Source organism: Varanus komodoensis, unplaced genomic scaffold, assembly GCF_004798865.1.
Source record: "Varanus komodoensis strain SLA01 unplaced genomic scaffold, ASM479886v1 scaffold51, whole genome shotgun sequence".
Classification (NCBI taxonomy): Eukaryota; Metazoa; Chordata; class Lepidosauria; order Squamata; family Varanidae; genus Varanus; species Varanus komodoensis.
The window spans coordinates 5,280,563-5,305,403 of record NW_025336100.1 but is presented as its reverse complement, the minus strand read 5'-3'; the positions used below and the strand labels follow the sequence as shown (position 1 = coordinate 5,305,403).

Sequence of the window (24,841 nt, the reverse complement as noted above, 5' to 3'; positions counted from 1 at the left end):
CAAGCTGTGTTGCAGTGCTACTCTTCTCCTTCAGTACTTACCCTGGTACATTCCGCTCATTCCCAGAATCTTGTGGTCTACAAGCCTTGTTGCTCAGTATTTATACTGCTGCTTTTAAATTAATACTTACAGCTGCCATGAAAGTATGGGCCAGGGCAAGCATGGTTCTCAGGTACTGGTAAGGCTCGGATTGTTCTTAGGGTTGTCACTCTCCCTTCTACCCACATTTGACTTGTGCAAGGCCTGGCATTGTGTCTCTGCGCCATCCCAATTTGCTGCACATGCTGTATCAGCACAGCAAAATACCTAACAGCACAGCACAACCCTTACACCTAGCAACACCCACTTTTTGCCTTGTATGGATACCATAGGACCAAGGCCCGCGGGCCAGATCCGACCTGCCATGCTCATTTAACTGGCCCGCCCCAGAGGTCTTGCATTCGTTGTGTGCATGCGCAGGCACACGGCTTGCTCGCTCGGAGGTTGTTTTGGACTCGCTCGGAGAAAATTATCTCCTCGCGTCGCCTCGCTGTGCGCGCGCCCGGCGGCGGCTTGCTCACGAGGAGGTTGTTTTGGACTCACTCGGAGAAAACAATCTCCTCGTGAGCAAGCCGGCGCCTTGCCCCGTGTGCCCCCCCCCATCCCCCGCCCCCTCACCGGCCCACACCCCTCTGCCGGCACCGCCTTGGCAGCCGCGCCCACCGCTGGCACCTGTCAACTGGCCCCCTGTTGAAAAAGGTTGAGGACCCCTGCCACAGGGTCATGCCACCTTTATGCATTGAGCAGACAGAATTGTTACTATCAGATTTTTTCTACTGTAGACGAATTGATTGTAAGCTGAGCATTTCTCTCATATTTGTGTACTAAGGTTTTTTCCCCCCTGAAATAAAAGGTGGACATCATTAAGTACTAATGTGAATATAATAGCCTTACATGTGAATAAACATACATAAGACTGTACAGTAAATCACTGAAATTTGTAGCAAAACTCTGTCAAACTTGGTTACCAGGTGCTTTTCCTGTGGCACACCCTCCAAACGCCTATCTTCCCTAAACCCATCTGAATGACAAGCATTGTCTTTTTCAAGTTGCTTATTACTAGTTACCCTTTCCTTTCCTTTCCTTTCCTTTCAAATTTATTTAGGTCACAAACAACTTGGAATGAGGTACCATTATTTCTGTCTGTGATGCTGTCACCACTTAATTTACATTCATATGCTGAGACATATTAATTACTGAATTCAGTAGGCAATCTTTAAGACAAATATTAGTTCACCTTACCATATTATTGAAAATGTTCTGATGGACACTGATGGGTCCAAAATATATTACATAAATAGATGGAAGAGCAGAGAGTTATCCATGGCCACTGGTCACAGCAGTAGCCAGAAGACCAGCTTTCTCAGTTACAAACAGAGAATCAGAAGGTGGGTTGTGCTGTCCTGTCTGCCGTGTAAACTTGGGAAGGTGACTCGCTGGCCTTGGCCAATGGCTGGCAGGCCACTGGATTAACCCAATATGGCTGTCTTAGAAGAGCAGAGTTGGAAGGGATCATAAAGGTTATCTAGTCCAGCTCTTATGCAGGAAAAATCCCTGGTAAGAGTAGTAGCACAACAGATATTTCAGTCAGCAAAAAATATGTTTTTCATCCACTTGTTTTTCTGGAGTTTTAGGTATCCTTTAGGTCTCTAGAATTTCAGTTATTCTCTGTCCTTTGAGATATAAGAGAATACTAATTGAGCCAAATTCATGGAAACCAAAGAACTTCCATATATCTAGTTTAGACCAGTGCATTTCTAGTAACCCAGCTGTGGTTACTGCCTTAGAAATAATGCTACTGCCATGAAATGTATATCTCAAATCTGGGCTGTTTTTGTGGGCATTTTGCGAAGGATCTGTGAAGTTTGCATCTGAGCTCTTGGGAATTAGACGCTTTGCCTCCTCCAAACAATAGATAATGTTAATGAATCATTATTTCAGGAGGTAAACAGCATACCTAGAATTTAGGATTCTGTGGGGTCCTTGTTTTTATGTAGATGGCTTAAACAAACTTTATTTTAAACTGGATCGTAATTCAAAATCTCAATTTGCAGGTATGTTGTGGGCTCCAAAGAAGGCCTGCCCATTCTGCTGAGAACCCAGGTTCAGGATTAGGGGTTCTGATCATGGGGAGAGAGAAAGTGGAGAGTTGAAAAGACATGGAACAAGGTTTCCATAAAAAGAAGTGGCTACTTAACAATGCAACATGAGGAAACCAGGACATCAACCCTCATATAAAAGGCTGAGGAAGGAATGCTACCCAGGAAATTATCCTTACACTATAATGAGTGATCAATAGGAGATTATAAAGTAGTTGAAGATTGTTCCTTAAAGCAAAGTCCACTTATTTCAGAGGTGTTGATGGAGCTAGGGGTCCATGTGCATCTGTTTCCTTGCTCTGAATGGGATCAAGCCTCATGAGAGTTCGTATCAAGCTTTCACAAACGTTTTGCGAGCATTTGATTGAAACACTCATGAAACACTCTCTGCCACCACCTCTGAAACTTACCTAGAAACTTACCTTAGGACAGTGCATTGCAAGGCACTTCCTAAGCCCCAGCAGATGTTCTGGTTGGAAACTGGCCAGGATACCAGTACTAGAAATCCCAGTTGAAAGCATAATCAGATATCACATATTGCCTGCCATTTCCATCAGAAAGAAGACTCTTAAAAGCTCTCCTCCAAGTAGAAAAGGTTGCGGAATGCCCACTACTTTCTTTCCCTGCCCTGTTCTAAGGGTGATTATTTCCAAGTAAATGTTCCTATCAAGAGGACAACAGAAGCATACTCTTTTTTATTCCTGTGCTGCCATCATTTAATTCATTTTAAAGGGCAAGACTGTACATGTTCAGAGTATTTACCTTTTTAAACAGTGCAGACAAAGTGGGTTTTTTAAATGTTTGCATGGGTGGTCCAGCATATCAAGTAGACAGAAGCAATTTTAGATCATGGAATGTTATGGATTAGGGAGGAGAGGAATATTACTTATTTGCTTCACAACTGAAGAAATCCACATAGCTATTTAAAGGTTGCGGGGTGGGGGGGGGTGGGGGAATAAAACCTTCAAGGCCAGGGTCTAAAATTGCTTAATTCATACCACAACATTACAAGGAAGTTTGCCACTAGGTGGGGTCCACTTCAGTTCCAGATTACTTAGGTTCCTAACTCAGGAGTTTTGAAAGGTCCTGTTTCAGGCTCAATCATATCAGGATCCAGATGCAGTTCGTATGGGTTGCGCTATGGGCCCTCTTAAATTCATTGGGCTCTATCCCTCTTTATCAATAACCAAGTTACTTCCAGAAATCTGAGTTGTGCCAAGATGTATACCAGACCTCAGGAACCCTCATAGTCTTGGTAGACAAGGCTGAAGGGTACTGCTAAGATGTGAAATGCCCTCTGAATATGGTGTTTTGTATTTCTGACTCTTTTTGGCAAGTAAACCTACCTTCAATTCATCTTTTTGAATAATTTGTGAAAGCCACTTATGCAAATTATTGTAAATGTTAAACTTGCCTTACTCAGAAGTGCTTTGTATGTATTTTAAACATTCTGTCTCAGTTTTCATGAATGAGTGATTTTTTTTCTGTGTACATTCTTTTCATAGTACTAATTTGATCAACCTTTCCCATTTCCCCCAGCCCCTGTCCTCCAGACCTGATCATACATACCACCACTGCATGGCCTGCAAGTAGAGCCTTAATCTGGTAGAAGAGTTCTGGTTCCTTCTGCAGAAGGTCCCACGTTTGAAGCCAGGGTACATTCCCAGATTCAGCCATGCATGAGTCAATCAATGAGAGCATTACACAGGTCAACTAGCCTTGTTTCCCACCGCCTCTTGCTGGCCTCTTGTTCCCTTGCATGCACAGCGTTGTCTGACAGGCCAGCCCTTCTGGGGAGTATGAGTTCTACACACAGGCCAGAGGATTTAAATCCCTGTCTGAGACTCCTGCAGTTTGTGGTTGAAGGTAACCATTGCTGACCACCTGCACACTACAGAGAGTGAACAGGGTCAAGCAGTCCTGGTAATGTGCTTGTGCAGTCTATGTGGTGGAGAGGTAGAGACTTGGACCCGTTATTTCATGCTGGCATTTCACCTATTGCTGTGTACTGGCTGATGGCTTTCAAGCACATAGTCGGTGAGCGTCATTCTGACTGGTGTGCAACAAGTGGTGCTCTTCCATTAGCTTTTGTTTTGAATATTTGTGTGCTGAAACTAGAGGACTGGCCTATGCATTTGTGGAGTGGGGGTATTTTTAAAGCAAGTTTCTAGCACTTATTTTCTGCTGCTCGAGAAGTTGCTGCCTTGAGCTTCTAAAATGCATTAAAATAGATTGGTGGCCTAAGTAGTAAGAAGCATTTTAGAAAGAGAAGAGGCTATAAAGCGAGCCTTCTGAACAGTGTTGGAACTTTTTAATGAAATGTCTTACCTTACAATTTCTAGGGTGACATTTAACAAAAAACCTTTAAAAAAGATTTTTAAAGCTTCAGATACTCCCTAAGTGTCCCACTTTATAGCTTCCAGACCCTTTCTCCCTGTTATATATACATATATATTTTGCTTCTATTTCAGTCTTTCTTCCTTGATGCAAAAGTACCCATCTTATACAGTTAATTCCAGCTGCTGTCTTTAGTTTCTATGGCTGCAGGACTCTAGCCAGGACCGCACCCAGACTGTACATATAATTCACTGACTCTGTCTCTTTGGCAGGTCCTGTCACTGGGAGCTGATGTTCTCCCTGAATACAAGCTACAGGCTCCACGCATTCACCGATGGACCATCCTGCACTACAGTCCTTTCAAGGCAGTATGGGACTGGCTGATCCTGCTGCTAGTCATCTACACAGCTGTGTTCACACCCTACTCAGCTGCCTTCCTGCTCAATGAAGAGCAGGAAGAGAAGCTCTCAAACTGCAGCTACACGTGTGACCCACTCTACATCATTGACCTTATTGTGGACATCATGTTTATTGTTGACATTATCATCAACTTCCGCACCACTTATGTAAATATCAATGATGAGGTAGTAAGCCATCCAGCAAAGATTGCTATCCACTACTTCAAGGGTTGGTTTCTTATTGACATGGTGGCTGCCATCCCCTTTGATTTGCTCATCTTCCGCTCTGGATCAGATGAGGTAAGACATATAAAGGTTCGCCTTTGCGGTGTGGAGCATTTAAAACCTTGTAATCCATGTCACTGTTCTGAGCTTCCAGATATAAGGGGAAGTACACATTATTGCCCACTACATGCCCACCATAGAGAACTCACTGAAATCTCCAAGGGAAGAACTTCTGGAAGAAATCTCTGCATTATGTACAGGTTTGAGTCCTTTAGGCTTCAGGTATGCATCAGTTAATTGATTAGCATGTGGCAGTGCCTAGAAGCTTCTGAAAGGGTTATGGTCTGTATGGATGGAGCTCTTACTACTTTCCACAACAGCACTGGGATAGTGGAGAGGTTCTAATCTGCACTGCCACAAAGTCCACTCAGAATCCTTTAGATGCTGGCTGGCATCAGCACCCAAAAGATTTTGGATAGATTTGGAAAGATCTGTAGGTCCATGGGGTCTTCTTGAAGATGCACCTGCCCTCTTGTAAGCTAGAGAATACAAGAATTCAGTGAGAATCTGGCCTCTTACTTGGGGGGAATATAGGCTTAATTGGAATTTCTGTTGGCAAATTCTCTTTAAAAAGAGATGCTTAAAATGCTTAGGAGAGATTTTGACCTCAGGAAGTAATTGTAGCAGTTTCATAATAAAATCTTATAAAGTCACACAGTTGTCTTGAGAAACAGGGGAAATGAAATAACATGGCAATAGTAAAAGAGAAACTGGTTTGTTTTAGGAAAAAGAAACTGGTAGGAGGACTGTAGCCACAAGCCAAGGTTCCTCCTTCGAGCAAGCCACAGACCATTTTCCCTGTAAGACTTGCTTTATTGCTCCCAAATACAAATTACCCAGAACAAATCTCTGAGCATGCACAGAGTGGTTTGTTGAACCCAATATAGTGCTTACCTGCAGGAACTCTGCTTAGGAACATGCCTGGAGCCTTATCCTTTTGGAAGCCGCTTTCTGAAAGCATGCACACCTCCTCCCCATGTGCTTCTCATTCAACTGAGTCTCCCACCTCTGCTGACACCTCACCATGGGATTGAGAGGGATGGTCTACACCTTAGAATTCCTCACCTTCAAAGAACCCTTCCATTGGCTGTACATCTTGGTCATTCCCAGAAACTGCCTGGCTCAGCGAAGCATCTGGCCTTAAAATAATCACCTTCACTTCTTCATCTCAGAATCTTGACTTAGCCCGTCCCACTGTAATTTGTTTCACATTCTGATTCTAAATCATCTGGGATGCAGCCAGCAGTGCATGAGACTGTTTGCCCAAAGCAGCCAAACTTCTCACTCCCAACATCTTTCTGGAAATAGTTTCCAGAATAGTCTATAATGGTACTTCTTAAAAAAGGTGCTGTTGTGATACTTCCAGCACACATTTTCTAAAAAATTAAATAGAATACAGAAATCATATCATGTAGTTCAGAGCTTGCTTTCTTGTGTCCTACACAATTTGTTTATGCTGTTTCTTCCCCTCTCCAGACAACAACTTTGATCGGATTGCTGAAGACAGCACGGCTCTTGCGCCTGGTGAGAGTAGCACGCAAGTTGGACCGGTATTCTGAGTATGGAGCTGCTGTACTCTTCTTGCTCATGTGCACTTTTGCCCTCATTGCCCATTGGCTAGCCTGCATTTGGTATGCCATTGGCAATGTGGAGCGGCCCTACATGGAGCATAAGATCGGGTGGCTGGACAATCTCGGTGACCAGATTGGCAAGCGCTACAATGACAGTGACCTCTCATCTGGCCCCTCCATCAAGGACAAATATGTAACTGCTCTCTACTTCACCTTCAGTAGCCTCACCAGTGTAGGCTTCGGCAATGTCTCACCTAATACCAACTCAGAAAAGATCTTCTCCATCTGTGTCATGTTGATTGGCTGTAAGTGCTTCTGTACCCTATTTCTATTGGCAGTGAGTTCCCCTTTCTCCTTCAGGGAACCTCTGAAATGTACCAGAAATGACTCGGTCCTAGAAATGCATTGTTTCATACATGGGTCTTGCATCAATACTGTGTTCTCATACCAGGAGCTTTTTCATTTGGGCCTGCCTCTGAGCCTGTCAAAAATGACAGTGTCAGGATACCACATTGGCTGGTTCAAGGTTGCTCAGGGCAGTCAAATACAACTAACTTTTCTGTTTCTGTAACAGTTGCGTAAAAAGGGGAACTGTGCCATGTTTATTTTCTTGATTCATAATTCTGCAAGAGAGAGAAAACCAGCATCTGTTTGAATTCTGCTCTAGATACAGCTTCTACAAATACAGGAATCTCCTTCATAGAATCTCATCAATATAATTTTGCCCAGGAGACATTTGTTATAACTGATACCAAAATTTTAAAAAATGTAATATATCACAAAGGACAGACTAGGAGGTCATCCAATGCTGGTATAAATAGGTATGCAGAAATAAAGTTGTTCATAATCTATGTTTAGTCAGCGATACATCCAACTGTGTTCAGCAAAGCTTACCTCTAAGTAAATGTGCATAAGTTTGCAGTCTAAAATAATAATAGAAATCCTTCCCCTAAACCTGACAGTGTAACTTTGTTTCCTCTGCTGACATCAGAAGAAGTGTTCTAGGAAAAGATTTTATGGTCCCTAGAGCAACCCAAGAAGCAGGCAGAAATCTTCAAGCAGTGCTTCCTAGGACACTCTAGTTATTAGCCTTCTATGGTAGAAACCATGAAGTTAAAGTTCAACTATAAAGTTCCTGGAGCATTTCTGATTTGTTTTGCCCTTTTTGGAGTTTAGGTGCAAGACTAGGTTCATTGGGCACACCTAGTCGAGAGAAACTAGACTGAGCCGACTCGAGACCTATTTGGATGTTTCAGTTTCCATGTATTCCAGCTGTAGGCAACTACTGGGCATCCTGATCTTTTTATAACTTCCACGATCCCTTACCATTAAGTTATGCTAGCTAGGCTGATGCAAATAAAGGCCCAAATATCTGGAAGGCCATAAGTTGTCCACGACATGTGCATAGAAGCCGGGAGCAGGGCCAGACCACGTAGCCACACCCTCTGTTTTCCATCCTCAGAGAGGACTGCTCTGAGTTTACAACTATACAAGTGAGATCTTGGTTAGGGACAATTGAACCATGGAACTCAATTCAAGGTGTTTATTAAGAAGGAAAAATGGAAGAGAAATGGAGGGAGGGATTGATCAGCATGAGATCCTAACAAGTTGCAACATTCCACAATGATCACTGGGATTGGGAGAGGCACACCATGAAGCTAAACTGCCCATGCTGTACTCCAGTTATATAGTATTAGGATGAAAGCAGAACCAAAAGCAACAGAGGTCCATTTCAGGACTGGCAGCCAGCTTTATACCTGAATCCTCCAGCACAGAAGGAGGATGCAAAATAAGAGGGGAAGGGACAAAGGAAGGAAGTGGATCACACAAAGAAAGGACATGGGGGGATGTCCTGACTAAGGGCTTTTCTACACAAGGCATATATTATGTGCTGATGATCTCTCACTCATTCACAAAAGTTTTTGGGTGTTTTATATAATGTCATCCTCCTTCCAGTGCCACTCCCATGTTTTCCTGCCTTTTTTGTACTTTTTTTTTTTTTTTGAGCAAGGATAATGCAAATATCCTCGTGGGTGATACCACTGCATGCTAAGGAAGTCTACTCTGAAGTCTAAATTCCACTCTGTATTACAGCATCACCTTTGTTGTATAAGGAGGTGTACAAAAAGGCTGAGAGGGAAGCAAAAGAACCCTTGGGAAAGCACAGGGTTAAATGCCTCATGTAGAGAATCCCTAAACTGCCATTGTCAGAGGGGTAGTAGAGGTTTTGCTAGTTTGCTAGAAGTTTGCCTCCCGGTATATAGTCATTTATTTTCCTCCCCCATTATAGAAATGAATAACAAGTCTTCACAGAAGCTTCCCATCTGGCCAGGCTGGGACTAACCACCTTTAGTTTATGCATGTGAATGCTGCCATCAGCTTCTTATATTCCACAATTCTTAAACAGAACTTGATGAGAATTTAACTTAACTCTCAAAATAAAGAACTAATACTGAGAAAGGCTGTTGGGTGCCACCACCAAGCTGGACTGAGTCCTGTTTTTCCCAGTTACCACTCCTTAGTAGCATGTGGCCCAAATGGCTAGACACATGAGAAGATCTGACCTATAGGCTAGGCAAAGTATTTATTCAACTCCAAACTAAACTAAAAGAAAAGTCCAAACTAAAAGAAAGGAAGTATATAAATGCAGTAGGAAAAATAAGAATACCAAGAAAGTAGTAATACAACAATCCTGAATGAACTTATTCTTAGCTTTCCATAATATTCAGGATCCAGGAATATTTGCATCACACCAGTAGCAACACTTAGTACTTCACTCAGCTCACAGAAGTAGCTTTAGAAGGTACAAATTTGCTATAACAGAAGAAGGCATGAGAGTTCTTAAGGAGAACAGTACTTGCTCTTTGGAAATGGGACTAGAGTATGGCCTATTGCAAGAGGGAGAGGTATTCTACCAGTTACATCCTGTTTACTTTGCCCCATAGAAGTAAACAGATGCCATTGATTTATATGGAGAAAAGAAAACAAGCTGCATCCATGACTAAAATTGAGTAGGGAAACAAATCTGCCCCTTTATACTGGGAACAGGTTATGGGAAGAAGTGTGTCTCAAACTTCAGCCCATTTTCTTCATTCTACAGAATACATTGGAAAACACTGACCCTGTTCATGTGTTTGGTATTTTATTAATAAAGCATAAAGAGAGCTAGTGTGGTGTAGTGGTTAAGAGTGTGGGACCAAAAATCAACTGGGTGACTTTGGGCCATAGACTCTCAGCTCAACCTACCATACAGGATTGTCGTTGTGGGGATAAGACAGCGAGGAGGAGAAGCCACTTTGAGTTCATAAGAAAAAAGTTGGATATAAATCTAATAAATAAATAAATAGTGGGTGTTTGGAAATGCAGCAGGAGTGAGTATTCATGGCAGATCCCAGGTGCCCACTGACTTTGCTGGGTTGTAAATGTACCTGGCTTGTTAACATGATGTTTAACCCAGCACTCTGAGTTGTTGGGAGACTTACTCTCCAAAGCTTGAATACATTGGTTGTTCATCAACCAACCACCAGTCAGACTTCCCATACTCTGCCCAGGAAGGGGCATTCCTGGATTATTTATCACAGCAGAGCAGGTGTGTGGGAAGCATGATCCATTTTCAGCAACCTACCATTTGGTAAATGTGGGCTGTTGCTGCTGTGACCAGGATCACTGGTTCCTTTCATGTCATTATTATTGGTGCTTGTGAGCCACCCAGAGGTGGGTGGCATACAAATGTTATAAATAAATAAATAAATAAATAAATAAATAAATAAATAAATAAATAAATAAATGTTAGATTGGGGACATCATGCTAACTAGTGGGTGGACTCCCACCATTGTTCCTACCCACTAATTCAGTTCCACTCCCATTGGAAATGTTGCATCTTCTATTTCCTTTGTCTCAACAATTGTAACAAGACCAGGGTTAATGCAGTGCTTGAAAAGAGAAGGGACCTAAGGAAAGATGTTCCAAACTCAGTTTAGCACCAGTTTTCAGACTAAGCTGCCTCTCCTGCTTAGGGAGAAAGGGAAGCAAATAGTGGCAATGTTAGGTTCCACGGCTTCCACATTAACAGCCATGTTGAGGAACTGCCATTTCGAGAAAGGACCAATAGCTATGAAGCATGCAAATAATACAAGGACTTTCCACAAGGCCCACACTCTTCTCCCTCTCCATATATTCGCCTTCCCTAGCCTTTTGGTTCTTTGGTATTAGGGACAGAGAACCTCCAGCACACAGAGATACCCTGTCAAGTATTCAGAGGCCTCAGTCCAGTCTACAAACCTATCCCTTCCTTTCCTTTCCACTCGATACATGCAAGCAATTACCTATGTTGCAAAATATGCAATATTACATAAATTCAGAAAATGGATAATCAACATAATTTCTTCTTACTGTTTTAACTTGGGGTCCCTCAGTTAGCAGAGGGTTATTGGTCCCATCCAATTCTACTGTTTTACACACACATACACACACACTCCTCTTAGTATTTATACATTAGTGTCACCTTCTGATTAATCTCTAAATATTCACAACATTGTCATTGATAAACCAAAATACCTCCCAGTATCTGTTCAGGCAGTCTCAAACATTTCATGTGTCCGCAGGTAGCACTATTCCAGACAATAGTCCCACCACTCCTTAACGCTGACCCCCTTCCTCTTATTTCAGCTCTCATGTATGCCAGCATCTTTGGCAATGTCTCTGCCATCATCCAGCGCCTTTACTCAGGCACAGCTCGCTACCACACCCAGATGCTGAGGGTTAAGGAATTCATTCGCTTCCACCAAATCCCCAACCCGTTACGCCAGCGCCTGGAAGAGTATTTCCAACATGCCTGGTCCTACACCAATGGCATCGACATGAATGCGGTGAGTCCAACACAATATGGGCTGTATAGCAAAGATTTGAGGAGAAAGTGGGGGGGGGGGGGTTCAGCAAACCCAGAATTCTTCTGGAATTGACCCAGTTTCCTTTCTAAAGAAGTACAAAAATGTCCCAGGATTCCCTTCCTGTTTCGACTGGCCTCTCAAATGTCTCAACTGTATAGTTTTCATAAGTGTTCCCATTGGCTTCTAGGGTCCATAATTCAGTTTATTTGTACAGATGGAAACAAATGTCTTTGCCTATGTTATAATCTTATAATTTTTCAACTGTGAGGTAGCTTTTCTACAGAGTGTTCCCTTCCTGCCTTTGCTACCCATTCTGATTCTGTCACTAGAGGGTTCCCCTTTCCATCCCCAAACAAGAATGCAAGTTAAACAGTCTTTCACACTCTCTGCCTCTTGGCAGCATTCTAAGTGCTGCAATTGGCTTTGGACTCGTAGGAAAGGGCGACGCAAACTACTTAACCTCTTCTATTTTAGTTTTTTTCCTTAAAACATACTGTATTTCCATTCTTATTTGAGAAGAATTATCACCTATTATCATTATTATTATTTCAATTCTATACTACCCCATAGCCAAAGTTCTCCCATGGGTAGAACAACACTGTTAATTACTATTCTACTAGATTCATCCATTAAAAAGTAAATAGGGGCCTGTAATTAATTAGGTAGATTTTAAACCATATTTATAGCAAGTATTTATAAAAACTGAAGATGGCAAGGGCCTTTTTAGGAGACATTTCATTTTTTGTGTCAGCTTCTTCTAAAGTGATTCCTGTTGTCACACGTGTGTGTATATAGCATAATTTTTTCTTCTGAAAAAAGTTCTCCTGAAACTCAAGCTCATGATCTAGACTGATTTCCTTAATCAACATTAACATTAACATTTCCTTAATCAAAATTATAAAAAATGAAAAGAAAAACAGTTTTGTTATCAAATGTACATTGCAGTGGAGATGGTAAATATAAATGTATCTTAGAACGCTATTTAAGTTATACATACACATATGTATATGTGATTATATAAGCTGCCTTGGGACCCTTGCAGGAAAAGGATAGGATATAAATTTAAAAAAAAAACCAAGCAAAAATACCACTCCGACTGATTTATTACATTTCTATACCGTCCCATGACCCATAGGGCTCTGGGCCAGTGTACAATTTAAAACTTATATATAAAACAATAAAATTCCAGAAATAAAAAGAACAATAAGAATCACTAAAAACACTAAAACCTAACAATAAATAACAATTAAATATCTCATCTTTCCTCCAAATAAATTTGTCTTGCTACAGGTGGCAGAATGACCCAATACGGGTAAGTAGCCATGGTTTTTGTCATGATGTCTGAACGCAGCCCACTTTATCAACAGTGCCCCCCCCCACCCTTTTTAAGACAAGCCACTCTGAGAATCTGTCAGCTTTTCTAGAGTTTGTTGTGTTGACAGTGGGCCAAGGTAAGATTTCTTTTTTTCCAGCCTTCACAAGTATGCACCTGTACACTTGTACAAATCCAACTATACAAGTAATGAAAAGAATTGCACAGATTTGCAGCACAAACAAATGAAAAAGACAACATATGGCTCTTCCAATGTGTCGCTTGAGCATTTTGGAGTGACTGCCACTGACTGTCAAATTGGAAACCCTAAAAGGCAATCTTAGAGAGTAATGGAGTAGGCAGATTGAAGGGAAAATGTTAGCAGTGACTTTCAGCTGGGAGTGGGGAAGGCCAGTTCATCCTGCCATGGTGTCTCCTGTGTTACTGTCTGGAGAACTGGACAGAAGGGGAGAATACCCACAGAGAGATTGACCATGTGTCAGGTGTCCTGGGTTGCTCTCAAAACACCAACCCACTGTGACTGATTGCAAGGGCAGGTTACAATGACTTTCAAATCATTCCACTTCAGAGTGGAGACAATAACAGGAATGTTTCTTATAATTTTCTTTAAGTTACACATATATAAATCTTTGTGCCAGGAATTGGTCGCAAGTGGCTTGTGTTGATCCAGACTGAATTCACAAGCCTTTCTCACTGCTCATTCAACATTTATTGTGCCAGCAGTGTAATAACTGTAGTGTGTAAGATGATGCATGAGATGATGCATTCACCAACCTCAGATGCATTCAATCTACACATTAACTACATTCCTTTAATGATATTACTTGGCCTGCAGGATTCATGGCTTGAGGCTAGCAAAAGGTCATCCTGAAAGTGACCCTGAGCTGAAGTCTAAATGGCTATTTAACTCTTTCCATCATTATGATAAATGCCAGTTTGATAGAGTTTGAGAGGAACAGAAAAATCCTTACACTTTCCAAGGGTCCCCAAGTCAAGCACAAATGCATTGCAAACCAGTTTACAAGGAATTACTTTGATGCAAAAAGCTAAAGGTTGTCATTCTAAGTTGAGTCAATTTTTCCTGGGTGTGTGTAAGAGCCATATTGATTCAGCTTTTCTCTCTATGGCTTGTTGCTAAGCAAAAACAGGGTAGCCTAAATAAGCTTCAATCCATTTTAATTAGTATGTTGAAAAAGGGAGTGACAACAATCAATAACAAAGCCCAAAGTAGCATTCAAAAAGGAAGGCCTTTAATATAGATCCCATGAAGGAAGGAAGGAAGGAAGGAAGGAAGGAAGGAAGGAAGGAGGGGGGGAGGGAGGGAGGGAGGGAGGGAGGACCTTGACTTGATGTTGAAAAACATTTTCCCATGATTTGCTAAATACAACTTCTATAAAACTTGCTTAGACAACAGAGCGCAACTCATTTCTGCATAGACAATGCCCCTTGGAATGCATATCCTAAGGTGCAGTGTGTAAAGAAGACGTGCATCCATCTATGTCAAGATAGGCCACAGAATGGGTTTAAGATCTTAGCTGGAATGAAGTAATCAGGAGAATTGTAGATGTCAGTTTCATATATTACAAATTGGGATGCTGCAGCAGGCAGTGATGTCACACATTTCAAATTCATAGGATGAATCTGATATTGAGAGGGAGACGTTTCTCCACAGCATGCCCCATATACCTATCTCATATTGCCCCTTACTTGCCTTTTTTCCCTAAGCAAAAAACACTTGGGCATTTTAACCTTTTCTTGTTGCTGCTACCCTTGATCATTTTGTTTTTCTTTTCTGTGCTTTTTCTGACTTTAAATCTTTTTTGAGGTCCAGTGACCAGAACTGCACAAAGTATTCCAAGTGTGGCTATATTGTATGGTTTTATAAGGACAATATAATATTGGCAATTTTGCTTTTGATTCTTTTTCTAACTATATCCAACAAAAATTCTTTTGTATAGCAGCTGCACACTGGGTTGACATTTTCATCAAGCTATCTGGGATATCTTTCTTGGACAATCACTGCTCTGAAATTTCACCAAAAATGTTAGAATTATATGTTAGAATTATTATTGCCTCAAGGTGCATCACTTTACTGTTGCATGTCCAATTTTGGTGGCTGAACTCAGAGCCACCCCATCCATTATGAATGGGAGATTGACCCAGAGGCCTCTGAGAATGACCTTCCATTTCCTGATGGAAGGGACACCTGCCAGTTGAGGAAGCAAAAATGCCTCGTGTCACTTTCAGGAATAGTTTAGCTAGTTCAAAAGCAATATGCTTCTGTCCCAGCCAGCAGGCATCCTCTTCACACTGGGCAATGAGAGACATGGACAGATTTCTTTTGTGGGCCAGCCTACAGCCATCAGTTAATCATCCCTGCTTTACTTACTTCTGATCTAAAGAAACATGCAAATTAGGATGAAAGAAGGCAGTATCAAAAGACAGGTTTGACAGAGAACATGGATTTGGCATAAGTCTGTAATACTGCTGTTCACTGAACAATTTGAAAATATCCCTACAAACTTATGAAATGTCCCAGGACCTAAAGTTCCAGCCTAAGTACTTCAGAGATGCTCAATGGGATTATGGTTGAATTTTCCTCATCTGTGTAACTCAACATAGCTTAAATTAATTCCTCCACAGGGCACAGTTCTGGGAGAAGGAGCCAAGTTGGAGAAGAGGGACACCAGCATCTATCACATTCCCACCCACTCATATATGCTTCCTTTTATTCCCACTCAGGTGCTGAAAGGGTTCCCTGACTGCCTACAAGCAGATATCTGCCTCCACCTCAACCGCACCCTCCTCCAAAATTGCAAAGCATTCCGAGGAGCTAGCAAAGGCTGCCTACGGGCCTTGGCCATGAAATTCAAGACAACCCATGCACCACCTGGTGATACCCTGGTGCACTATGGAGATGTCCTCACCACTCTCTATTTCATCTCACGTGGTTCCATCGAGATCCTCAGAGAGGATATTGTAGTTGCCATCCTAGGTGAAAGAATGATCCCTGTGGGGCTGGGGGAGAAAATATGATAGACAAGTGGGGATGTATTTACCCATCTGTTTGTTGTGGCAAGCAGTAGTCTGTCCTTCGGCAATCACACTGCATCTCTGGGGGCTTCCAGGAAAGACTTGTAATTGTGCAATTAACTGCTTCATTCATGGACTTTTATAAGTGATCCAGATGATATTTTCCTTTTGTAACCCTCCTGTGTTTTTACACCACTGCTGTCCTTTTCCTCATCACACAAAGTCCACATGAAGAAGCATAAAATAGAATAATAAGCACTAGGAACCTCCATCTGCAAGCACCCTCTGTCTGTGATAGCCTGCGGCACTCTTTCCCCAGCCAAAAAAGCTCTGTGAGCATCCTGCCACCTCTTGCAGAACTTTAGCTGAGGGTTGGGTTTTGCTTTGCTTTGTTTTCCTTCTGTCTGTCTGTCTGTCTGTCTTTCTTTGGTTTTTTTTTTTTTTTTTTTTTTGGTGCTGTGCTTTGCTTTGTTTTTCCTCCAATTTAAATGTAAGTTATTTTATACATTTAAGTTTATTTTATCCTTGTGTGTGTGTGCAAGTGGGTTTTTGTCTGGCAGAACTGGGCGAGTGAGAGGAACTGCAGGACAAACAAGGCAGGGGACCAAGGTAAGGTCTCGGAAGGGATACCGATGGCAGACCAGGAGATGGCCTTGGTGGGAGTCACGGGTGTTGCTGTCTGCTGCGACAGCTGCGACATGTTCGCCCTTCTCCCTCAGGAGAGGCAGGGATACACTTGCCCTCGGTGCAAGATGGTGACCCTCCTAGAGGAGGAGGTGAGGTGCCTGAGGGCCGAGAGAGCTCTCCAGGACCCCCGGGAGCTGCCCCCCTCTGGCAGAGGGTTGAGGGAGAGACCACGGGAGGAGCAGCTGCGGAGACATGGAGGTATGTCACCCACAGGAGGAGGAGGCCAGCACGGCCTCCTCCTTCTCCTGGCACCAATCTGGAGCTGGGAAACAGGTTCTCTCCACTTGGGGAGGCTGGGGCTGATGAGGCCTCGGGGGATCAGCAGGACCCCCAGCCTGGGACGTCAGGCAGCAAGGGGGCCGCTGCAGGAGAGGCGAGAGCCAGGGCACGGCCGCCCACCAGCACCGGGAAGGTACGGCAACAGGTGATTGTTGTTGGGGACTCCCTGCAGAGGGGCACTGAGCTGGTGGTGTGCCACCCCAACCTGGAGACAAGGGAGGTTTGCTGCCTGCCGGGTGCACGAATCCAGCATGTGAAGGACAGAGTGGAGTGTCTTGTCCGCTCCAAGGGTCACCAGCTGCTCCTGGTGATCCATGTGGGCACAAACGACATGGCCAGGCAGGGTGTGGTCGAGATCACCAGGGACTTTGAGGCCTTGGGGAAGAAACTCAGGGAGCTAAAGGCCCAAGTGGCCTTCTCGTCAATCTTACTGGTCCGGGGATTTGGGCCAGGAAGGGACAGGAGGGTCTCCGAGGTGAACGACTGGCTTAGGGTGTGGTGTCAGAAGGAACGCTTCGGGTTCCTTGACCGTGGCACTCGGTTTCTTGCCAATGGACTTCTGGCAAGAAACAGGTTACACCTCACGAGGATGGGGAAGAGGTCCTTTGGAGATGCTCTAGCGAGCTTCGTCCGAAAGACTTTAAACTGAGCCGGGGGGGGGAGTAGGTTCAGGCGCCCCAGAAACATGTCTGCACTGGACAAGTGTGGGGAGAGGATCAGGGCTCTGGGAGCAGGGTTTTAGAGGTACTGCAGGGACTGACAGGACTCCTACAGAGAGGGGCCAGGTATCAGGGAGGATGGGAGGAAAGAGGAGGCTGGTGACTCCAAAGAAAGGAAGCGGTGGGAAGGAGGTGAGGTGCATGTACACTAATGCTAGGAGCATGGGTAATAAGCAGGAAGATCTTGAAGCTTTCCTGGGAATAGGAGGGTATGACCTGGTAGGGATCACAGAAACTTGGTGGAATGAAAGGCAAGTCTGGAATGTGAACATAGAAGGGTATCACCTTTTTAGAAAGGACAGGAAGGGAAAGAGGGGTGGGGGGGTGGCTATATACGTCAGGGAAGGGATAGGATGCAGTGAGATAGAATGCAGCACAGATGGGGATTCAGTAGTCTGGGTGAAACTTAGGGGTTTTGACAGGGAAAGAGACCTGACAGTGGGGGGGTGTTATTGCCCTCCAGGTCACCTTGAGACCCTGGATGATGTCCTGACAGGCCAGATTCTAAGGATATCTCAGGGGAGAGACACAGTAATTATGGGAGATTTCAATCTCCCGGATATTAGATGGGAGACTCACTCGGCAGTGACAGCCAGGTCACGCTGCTTCCTAGAAGCTATAGAGGGAGGTTTTTTCACACAGAGGGTCCAAGAGGCAACGAGGGGGGGAAACATCCTTGACTTGGTCTTGACCAATAGGGAGGAGCTGATAGATGAAGTACAGATTAGGGGAGCTCTGGATGCGAGTGATCACTCCATCCTTTGCTTTGAGATCAGGGGACTGGGGACGTGCAGCAGGTCAAGCACTAGAAGCTGGGACTTCAAGAGGGCCAACTTTGGCCAACTGAAGGCCAGACTGGGGAAAGTCTCCTGGGATAGGTTACTGAAAGGTAAGCGAGTTGAGGAGGGGTGGATGGCACTCAAAAGGGAGGTTTTGGAAGCACAAGCCTTGACGATACTCTAGTCAGTAAGGTGGGGAGGCAGAGGAGAGTGCCGCCATGGATGTGAAAGGAGGTGGTTAGAGGGATTAGACGAAAGAGGAACCTCTGTAGGAAATGGGTACTGGGGCAAATAGACAAAAGGGTATACCGGGAGGAGGAGGCCCGTTGCTGAAGGATTCTTCACAAGGCTAAGGCTGATTATGAGCTGAGACTTGCCAGGAATATCAAGAGCAACAAAAAGGGCTTCTTTCAGCATGTAAATAGGAAGAGGAAGGGGAGACAAGTGGTGGGACCACTAAATAAGGAGGAAGGAGATCCAGTGACTGATATGAGGAAACAGGCACAGATGCTAAATGACTATTTTGCCTCTGTGTTCTCCCCAAAGCAGGACGGGGGATATCCGCATAGGAGATTAGATGAGGCTGGGGACTTAGGGGCACAGATTAGAGTCACCCCCCTTGAAGTGGAGGGGCTCCTCAGGGCATTGGCATCAGGATTACAAAGGCGCCAGGTCCTGACGAGTTACACCTGAGAGTACTTAGATGGCAGGGGTTCTCTCACGCCCGCTGGCCTCCATTTTTGAGGCCTCGTGGAGAACGGGTGAAGTTCCAGAGGACTGGAGGGTGGCATCAGTGGTCCCAATTTTCCAAAAGGGTAGTAGAAGGGACATGGGGAATTATAGACCTGTTAGCCTTACGTCCATTGTAAGAAAAACAATAGAAAGGCTCATAATAGAGAGAGATCTAGTGATGCTAGATAGGGAAGGGAGGCTGAACGCCACACAACACGGCTTCCGCAAAAACAGGTCCTGCCAGACAAACCTTGTGGAATTCTATGAGAAGGTTTTGAGATGGCTAGATGGAGGGGATGCAGTGGATGTGGTATACCTGGATTTCAGCAAGGTCTTTGACAAAGTACCCCATGATATCCTGGTGGAGAAACTGAGGAGTTTTGGGATACACCAAAGCACTGTCCAGTGGATTAGGGCATGGTTGACTGACTGAAAGCAGAAGGTAACCATTAGTGGGGAATCATCGAGAAGACGGCCAGTGACAAGCGGGGTCCCCCAGGGCTCTGTCCTGGGGCCGATCCTGTTTAATCTTTTCATTAATGACATGGAAGAAGGGGTGAGCAGTCTGCTCATCAAATTCGCAGATGACACTAAAACTGGAGCAGTGGCCACAACTGAGGAGCAGGTACTCCAGATCTAAAAGGATCTGGACAGACTATGGAAGTGGGCAGGAGACCACAGGATGGCGTTCAATGTGGATAAGTGCAAGGTCTTACACTTGGGGCATAGGAATGGGTGTCATAAGTACAGGTTAGGTGACAAGTGGCTGGAGAGCAGCACTTGTGAAAGGGATCTCGGGGTACTGGTTGACTGCAGGCTAAACATGAGTCAGCAGTGTGATGCGGTGGTCAAGAGGGCGAACGCCACCCTTGGTTGCATAGCCAGAAGTGTGGCTTCTAGATCAAGAGAGGTATTACTACCACTCTATACGACTCTGGTTCGCCCGCAACTGGAGTGTTGTGCTCAGTTTTGGGCCCCTCATTACAGAAAGGATATAGCCAGGTTAGAGTCAGGGCAGCAAAGGGCCACAAGGTTGGTGGCTGGTTTGCAGGGGATGGGTATGAGGCGAGACTGAGGGAACCGGGTCTCTTCAGCCTGGAGAAGAGGCGACTCAGAGGGGATATGTTGGCAACATACAGGTATGTGAGGGGATGTCACATGGAGGTGGGTAGAGACCTGTTCTCCCCTGCAGAGGAAGGCAGGACGCGCTCCAATGGAGCAAAGTTCAGGGAACCAAGGTTCCATTTAGATGCCAGGAAGCACTTCCTGACAGTCAGGACCCTGAGGGTGTGGAATGGGCTTCCACGAGAGGTCGCTGAGGGCCCATCGGTGCGGGTGTTCAAGGATAGGCTGGACGTCCACATGGTGGGCATGTCGTGAGCGGAGCCGGCTGGTGCCGGAGGTCAGACTAGATGGCCCAGGAGGACCCTTCTGACTCGCTCTGTTTCTATGTTTCTATGTTTAAAGCCTGGAGAGGAGGTAGGACATGCCCTTTTTTGGAGCAACAGTACAGTTAAGGCAAAGGCTACCCATCTGGGGACACTGCACTTGCGGTAGTGGCGTGCTGGCTCTTCTCATTCCATAATGTCAGATCAGCTTCAGTGGCTTCGAAAAAGAGCCTAAGCAGCTGCTGTTGGGCTCTGTTGCTCCTTCTTCTGGCTGCAAACAGTAGCACAATCTTACTGAGTATTAAAGGGCTGAGCAAGATAGCAAGAATATTCTATTGGAGGGAGGTACAGATAAGCTGAAGAAACGATGCAGTAGGGGCAAAGATAGACTTGTTTATTATAAAGCTCAGTGACTATGTCTAGTCAAGATGGCTGATGGTGAAAGAGAGAGGATACATCACATGTATTTGCCCAATTGTAATGTTTTCGCTGAAGCCCACAGCAACAGCTGCTGCTAGAATTAGTCAGACTAGTTTAGAAAAAACAACTGGTACTCTAACAGGATTTCCTATGCCTTGTAGGGAAGAATGACATCTTTGGAGAGCCTATCAGTCTTTATGCCAGGCCTGGGAAATCTAATGCAGATGTGAGAGCCCTCACTTATTGTGACTTGCATAAGATTCAGCGGGAAGACCTTCTGGAAGTCTTGGATATGTACCCAGCCTTCTCAGATAATTTCTGGAGCAATCTGGAGATAACATTTAACTTGAGAGATGTAAGTATCTGATGTGAGTGGAGGAAAGGGGCCAGGGAAAAATGGAAGGAAAAAGAAATGTAAACTAAGGTTAGGGCACAGTTACTGGTTTTTTGTACTTAAGTTACTTAGGGAAGCAGAGAATGTATACAGGAAGAATAAAGCCAATGGTGTTAGAGAAAACAGATCAAACTTCCTCTTTTCTTGCACTGAAAGCTATTCCCTTAATCCTAAATGGCTGAGCCCACTTAGCACATCTCTGAGCAGATAATCCATGTATTTCATAGTACTCATGGTACCCTTCAACTTAGCTCACCAATTCATGCTTTAACCATGTTACACATTTTCAGGTTGATCCAGACCTGTTCAATGATACTACTATTTAACACTACTTTTTGACCCCACTTCCTTTCTAAAATAATAGTCATACTGTTTGATCAAAAGCTAGATCTGTACTTAAAGAAAGCACTTTGCACATACTCAAAGGCATTCTCATTATAGGTTTCAGTGCTTAGTAACAGCATTAGAAAAAGTTCCAGAGCTAAGCCTTGCTGAGGCTACTTTAATTAAGCACCATTCCTTGTAGATGAGCACAGTATTAGAGCTGGGGAAACTCTTAAGTCTAAACTGCTTTGGCTGTGCAAACAGGTTCTTTCACTCTGCTTTATCCATTATTATTATTTTGCTTCTTCAGGCAGATAGTGTTCCTCGTTCACCACTTAGTGAGGAGTATGCATGCAACTATCGCCGGATACGCCGCCATAAGCATTCGCTTTGCAAAACTAACAAAATTGGTGAGTCTGCCCCTTGGAACACATAGGTTCCTGCATGAAAAGGGAGCAACGAAGATAACAGTTGCATTACGGCCATCTCATGATTGTCCCTGTTGCTTAAAACATACAAAATGCCTTGCTGAATCTGATCTAGCTCAGAAACGTCTGCTAGTGGCAGGTCGGTTGCTGTGGGGGCAGGTCAAGTTGGAGAAATCCTTCTTCTCTTTTCCTTTCTCTGGCCATCGTAAGGATACTGCCTCTGAATATGGAGGTACCATTTAGCTCTCATGGCTAATAGTTACTGATAATCTTATCCTTAATGCATCTATACGCTGGTGCATATCACAGCAATCTTCACAAGTAGTCTTGTAGAGTGATCATACAGGAGATAGTAGAGACTCTTTTGCCCAGAAAGAAATTACTTGACAAGTTGTTTTACCCATGCTTGAATCTCTATATATTGTTAGACCACACCTCCCATCATCCCTGACCATTGGCCATGCTGGCTGGGAATGATGGGAGCTTAGGTCCAACACCACCTTGGGATCCACTGCTTCTAGAGTATATGTCTCGCCTCTGCCTCCCCTCTGTCTAGATTTGTCAAGGGTTATGTAGTAGAAGTAGAATTTGCTCCAACAGATTGCCACACTCTCCCCTGGCCTCTCACTACCATATGGGAAGCTTATCAGACATTGATAGTCTACTAATACTGATGATGTTCCCAGAAAGCCTGCAAAGTTCAATATGAGAGTCAGGCTGTAGTTAAATGGCTAAAAACACACACCAGGAAATGGGAAGTCTGCATTCCAAACCATCTCCTGCTTTAACCATGGTGTTTGGCAAGTCATTCCAGACATATTCATACAAAGCTGGACTCCACTAGTGATTCAGAGTCTTCAGGGGAGGTGCCAATGTTGCCGTCTGGTCCAAAATTGATGGATGAGTTTCAGTTATTGCGGCCTGCTGATGTGGACAAGGTGCTTGGACAAGTATGTCCTACCACCTGCTTAGTGGAGCCTTGCCCATCTTGGCTAATTAAAGCCAAGCACAGGATAGGGACCTGGATCATGGAGGTTGTCAATGCCTCTCTGAGGGATGGCCAGGTACCTGCCCCTTTAAAGGAGGCGGTAGTCCGACCAGTTCTAAAGAAGGCATTCCTGGATCCAGAGATGGCCACCAATTATAGACCGGTGGCCAACGTCCTGTTTCTGGGCAAGGTGTTAGAGCAGGTGGTGGCAGGACAACTCCAAGCACTCTTGGATGAGACTGATTATCTGGACCCATTTCAGTCCAGCTTCAGACCTGGGAATGGTACTGAACCTGCTTTGGTCGCCCTGTATGATGACCTGTGCAGGGAGAGAGACAGGGGGAGTGTGTCCCTGTTGGTCCTCCTGGACCTCTCAGCGGCTTTCAATAGCATCAACCATGGTATCCTTCTGGAGAGGCTAGTGGGATTGGGGGTAGGAGGCACTGCTTTGCAGTGGTTCCGCTCCTATCTCAATGGCCGATTCCAGAAGGTGGTGCTGGGGGACTATGGCTCTGCGCCATGGCAGCTATGCCATGGAGTTCCACAGGGATCCATTTTGTCCCCCTTGCTATTTAACATCTACATGAAACTTCTGGGAGAGGTCATTAGGAGGTGTGGACTGCGGAATCATCAGTACGCTGATGATACCCAGCTCTACCTCTCGTTTTCAACCAATCCAGGTGAGGCAGTGGCTGTACGGAACCAGTGCCTGGCCGAGGTAATGGGCTGGATGAGGGCCAATAAACTGAGGCTCAATCCAGACAAGACGGAGGTCCTGTTGGTAGGCGGGTTGGACTTCAGAGTAGTGGGGACCTCGACCTTGTCCTGAATGGGGTTGCACACCCTCTTAAGGACAGGGTCTGCAGCTTGGGAGTGCTCCTCGATCCAGAGCTATCTTTGAAAGCTCAAGTAACAGCGGTGGCAAGGAGCGCTTTCCTTCAGCTTTGGCTGATCCATCAGCTGCGTCCCTACCTGGAGAACGATTGCCTGGCGACAGTGACACACGCATTGGTTACTTCCCGATTAGACTTCTGTAACACACTCTACGTGGGGCTGCCCTTGAAGACGGTCCGGATACTTCAGTTGGTGCAAAACAGAGCTGCCAGGTTGCAGATGGGGACTGGGCATTGTGCTCCCATAACTCCAGTCCTCCGTCAGCTTCACTGGCTCCCCATTGATGTCTGGGCCCAATTCAAGGTGCTGGTTATTACCTATAAAGCCCTTAATGGCTTGGGACCTGGTTACCTAAAGGAGCGCTTATGTCCATATATGCCCTCCCGCCTCTTGAGATTGGCGGCAGAGGCCCTTCTCCTGGAGCCCTTCGTGAAAGATATTAGGAGGGTGAGTACCCGGAGGAGGGCATTATCTGTGGTGGCGCCCCACTTATGGAACACGCTCCCCAGAGAGGTTCGCCTGGCACCGTCGTTATTTGCTTTTCGGCGCCAGGCCAAGACCTTTTTATTTAAACGTTATTTTAATTGTTAACTTTATTTATTGATTTTAACAACTTTTTCCCAGGATGTCTCCAATATTTTATGTAAATGTTCATGTTTGGAAGCCGTCCCGAGGCTTCGGTGAATGGGGCGGCATAGAAATTTTCTAAATAAAATAAATAAATAAATAATAAAATGACATCATGCCTTCTTGAAACATGGCAATTAGCTTTTCAGAAATTTCATCCTCATCTTCTCCCTAACTGGGTGGTCAGTAATAGACTC

The 24,841-nt window shown here is 44.6% G+C and overlaps 1 protein-coding gene across 3 annotated transcripts in view; it reads left to right on the top strand.

Moving 5' to 3' along the window:
• KCNH6 (potassium voltage-gated channel subfamily H member 6) overlaps positions 1-24,841 on the top strand; it is a 108,004-nt gene that overhangs the window by 71,290 nt on the left and 11,873 nt on the right. For all 3 annotated transcript variants that reach the window (XM_044447306.1, XM_044447307.1, XM_044447305.1), the window contains 6 exons: positions 4,748-5,173; positions 6,635-7,034; positions 11,399-11,598; positions 15,695-15,947; positions 21,151-21,344; positions 22,018-22,117. In XM_044447306.1, coding sequence (XP_044303241.1) covers positions 4,748-5,173; positions 6,635-7,034; positions 11,399-11,598; positions 15,695-15,947; positions 21,151-21,344; positions 22,018-22,117 — 1,573 coding nt within the window. The remainder of the gene's footprint in view (positions 1-4,747; positions 5,174-6,634; positions 7,035-11,398; positions 11,599-15,694; positions 15,948-21,150; positions 21,345-22,017; positions 22,118-24,841) is intronic.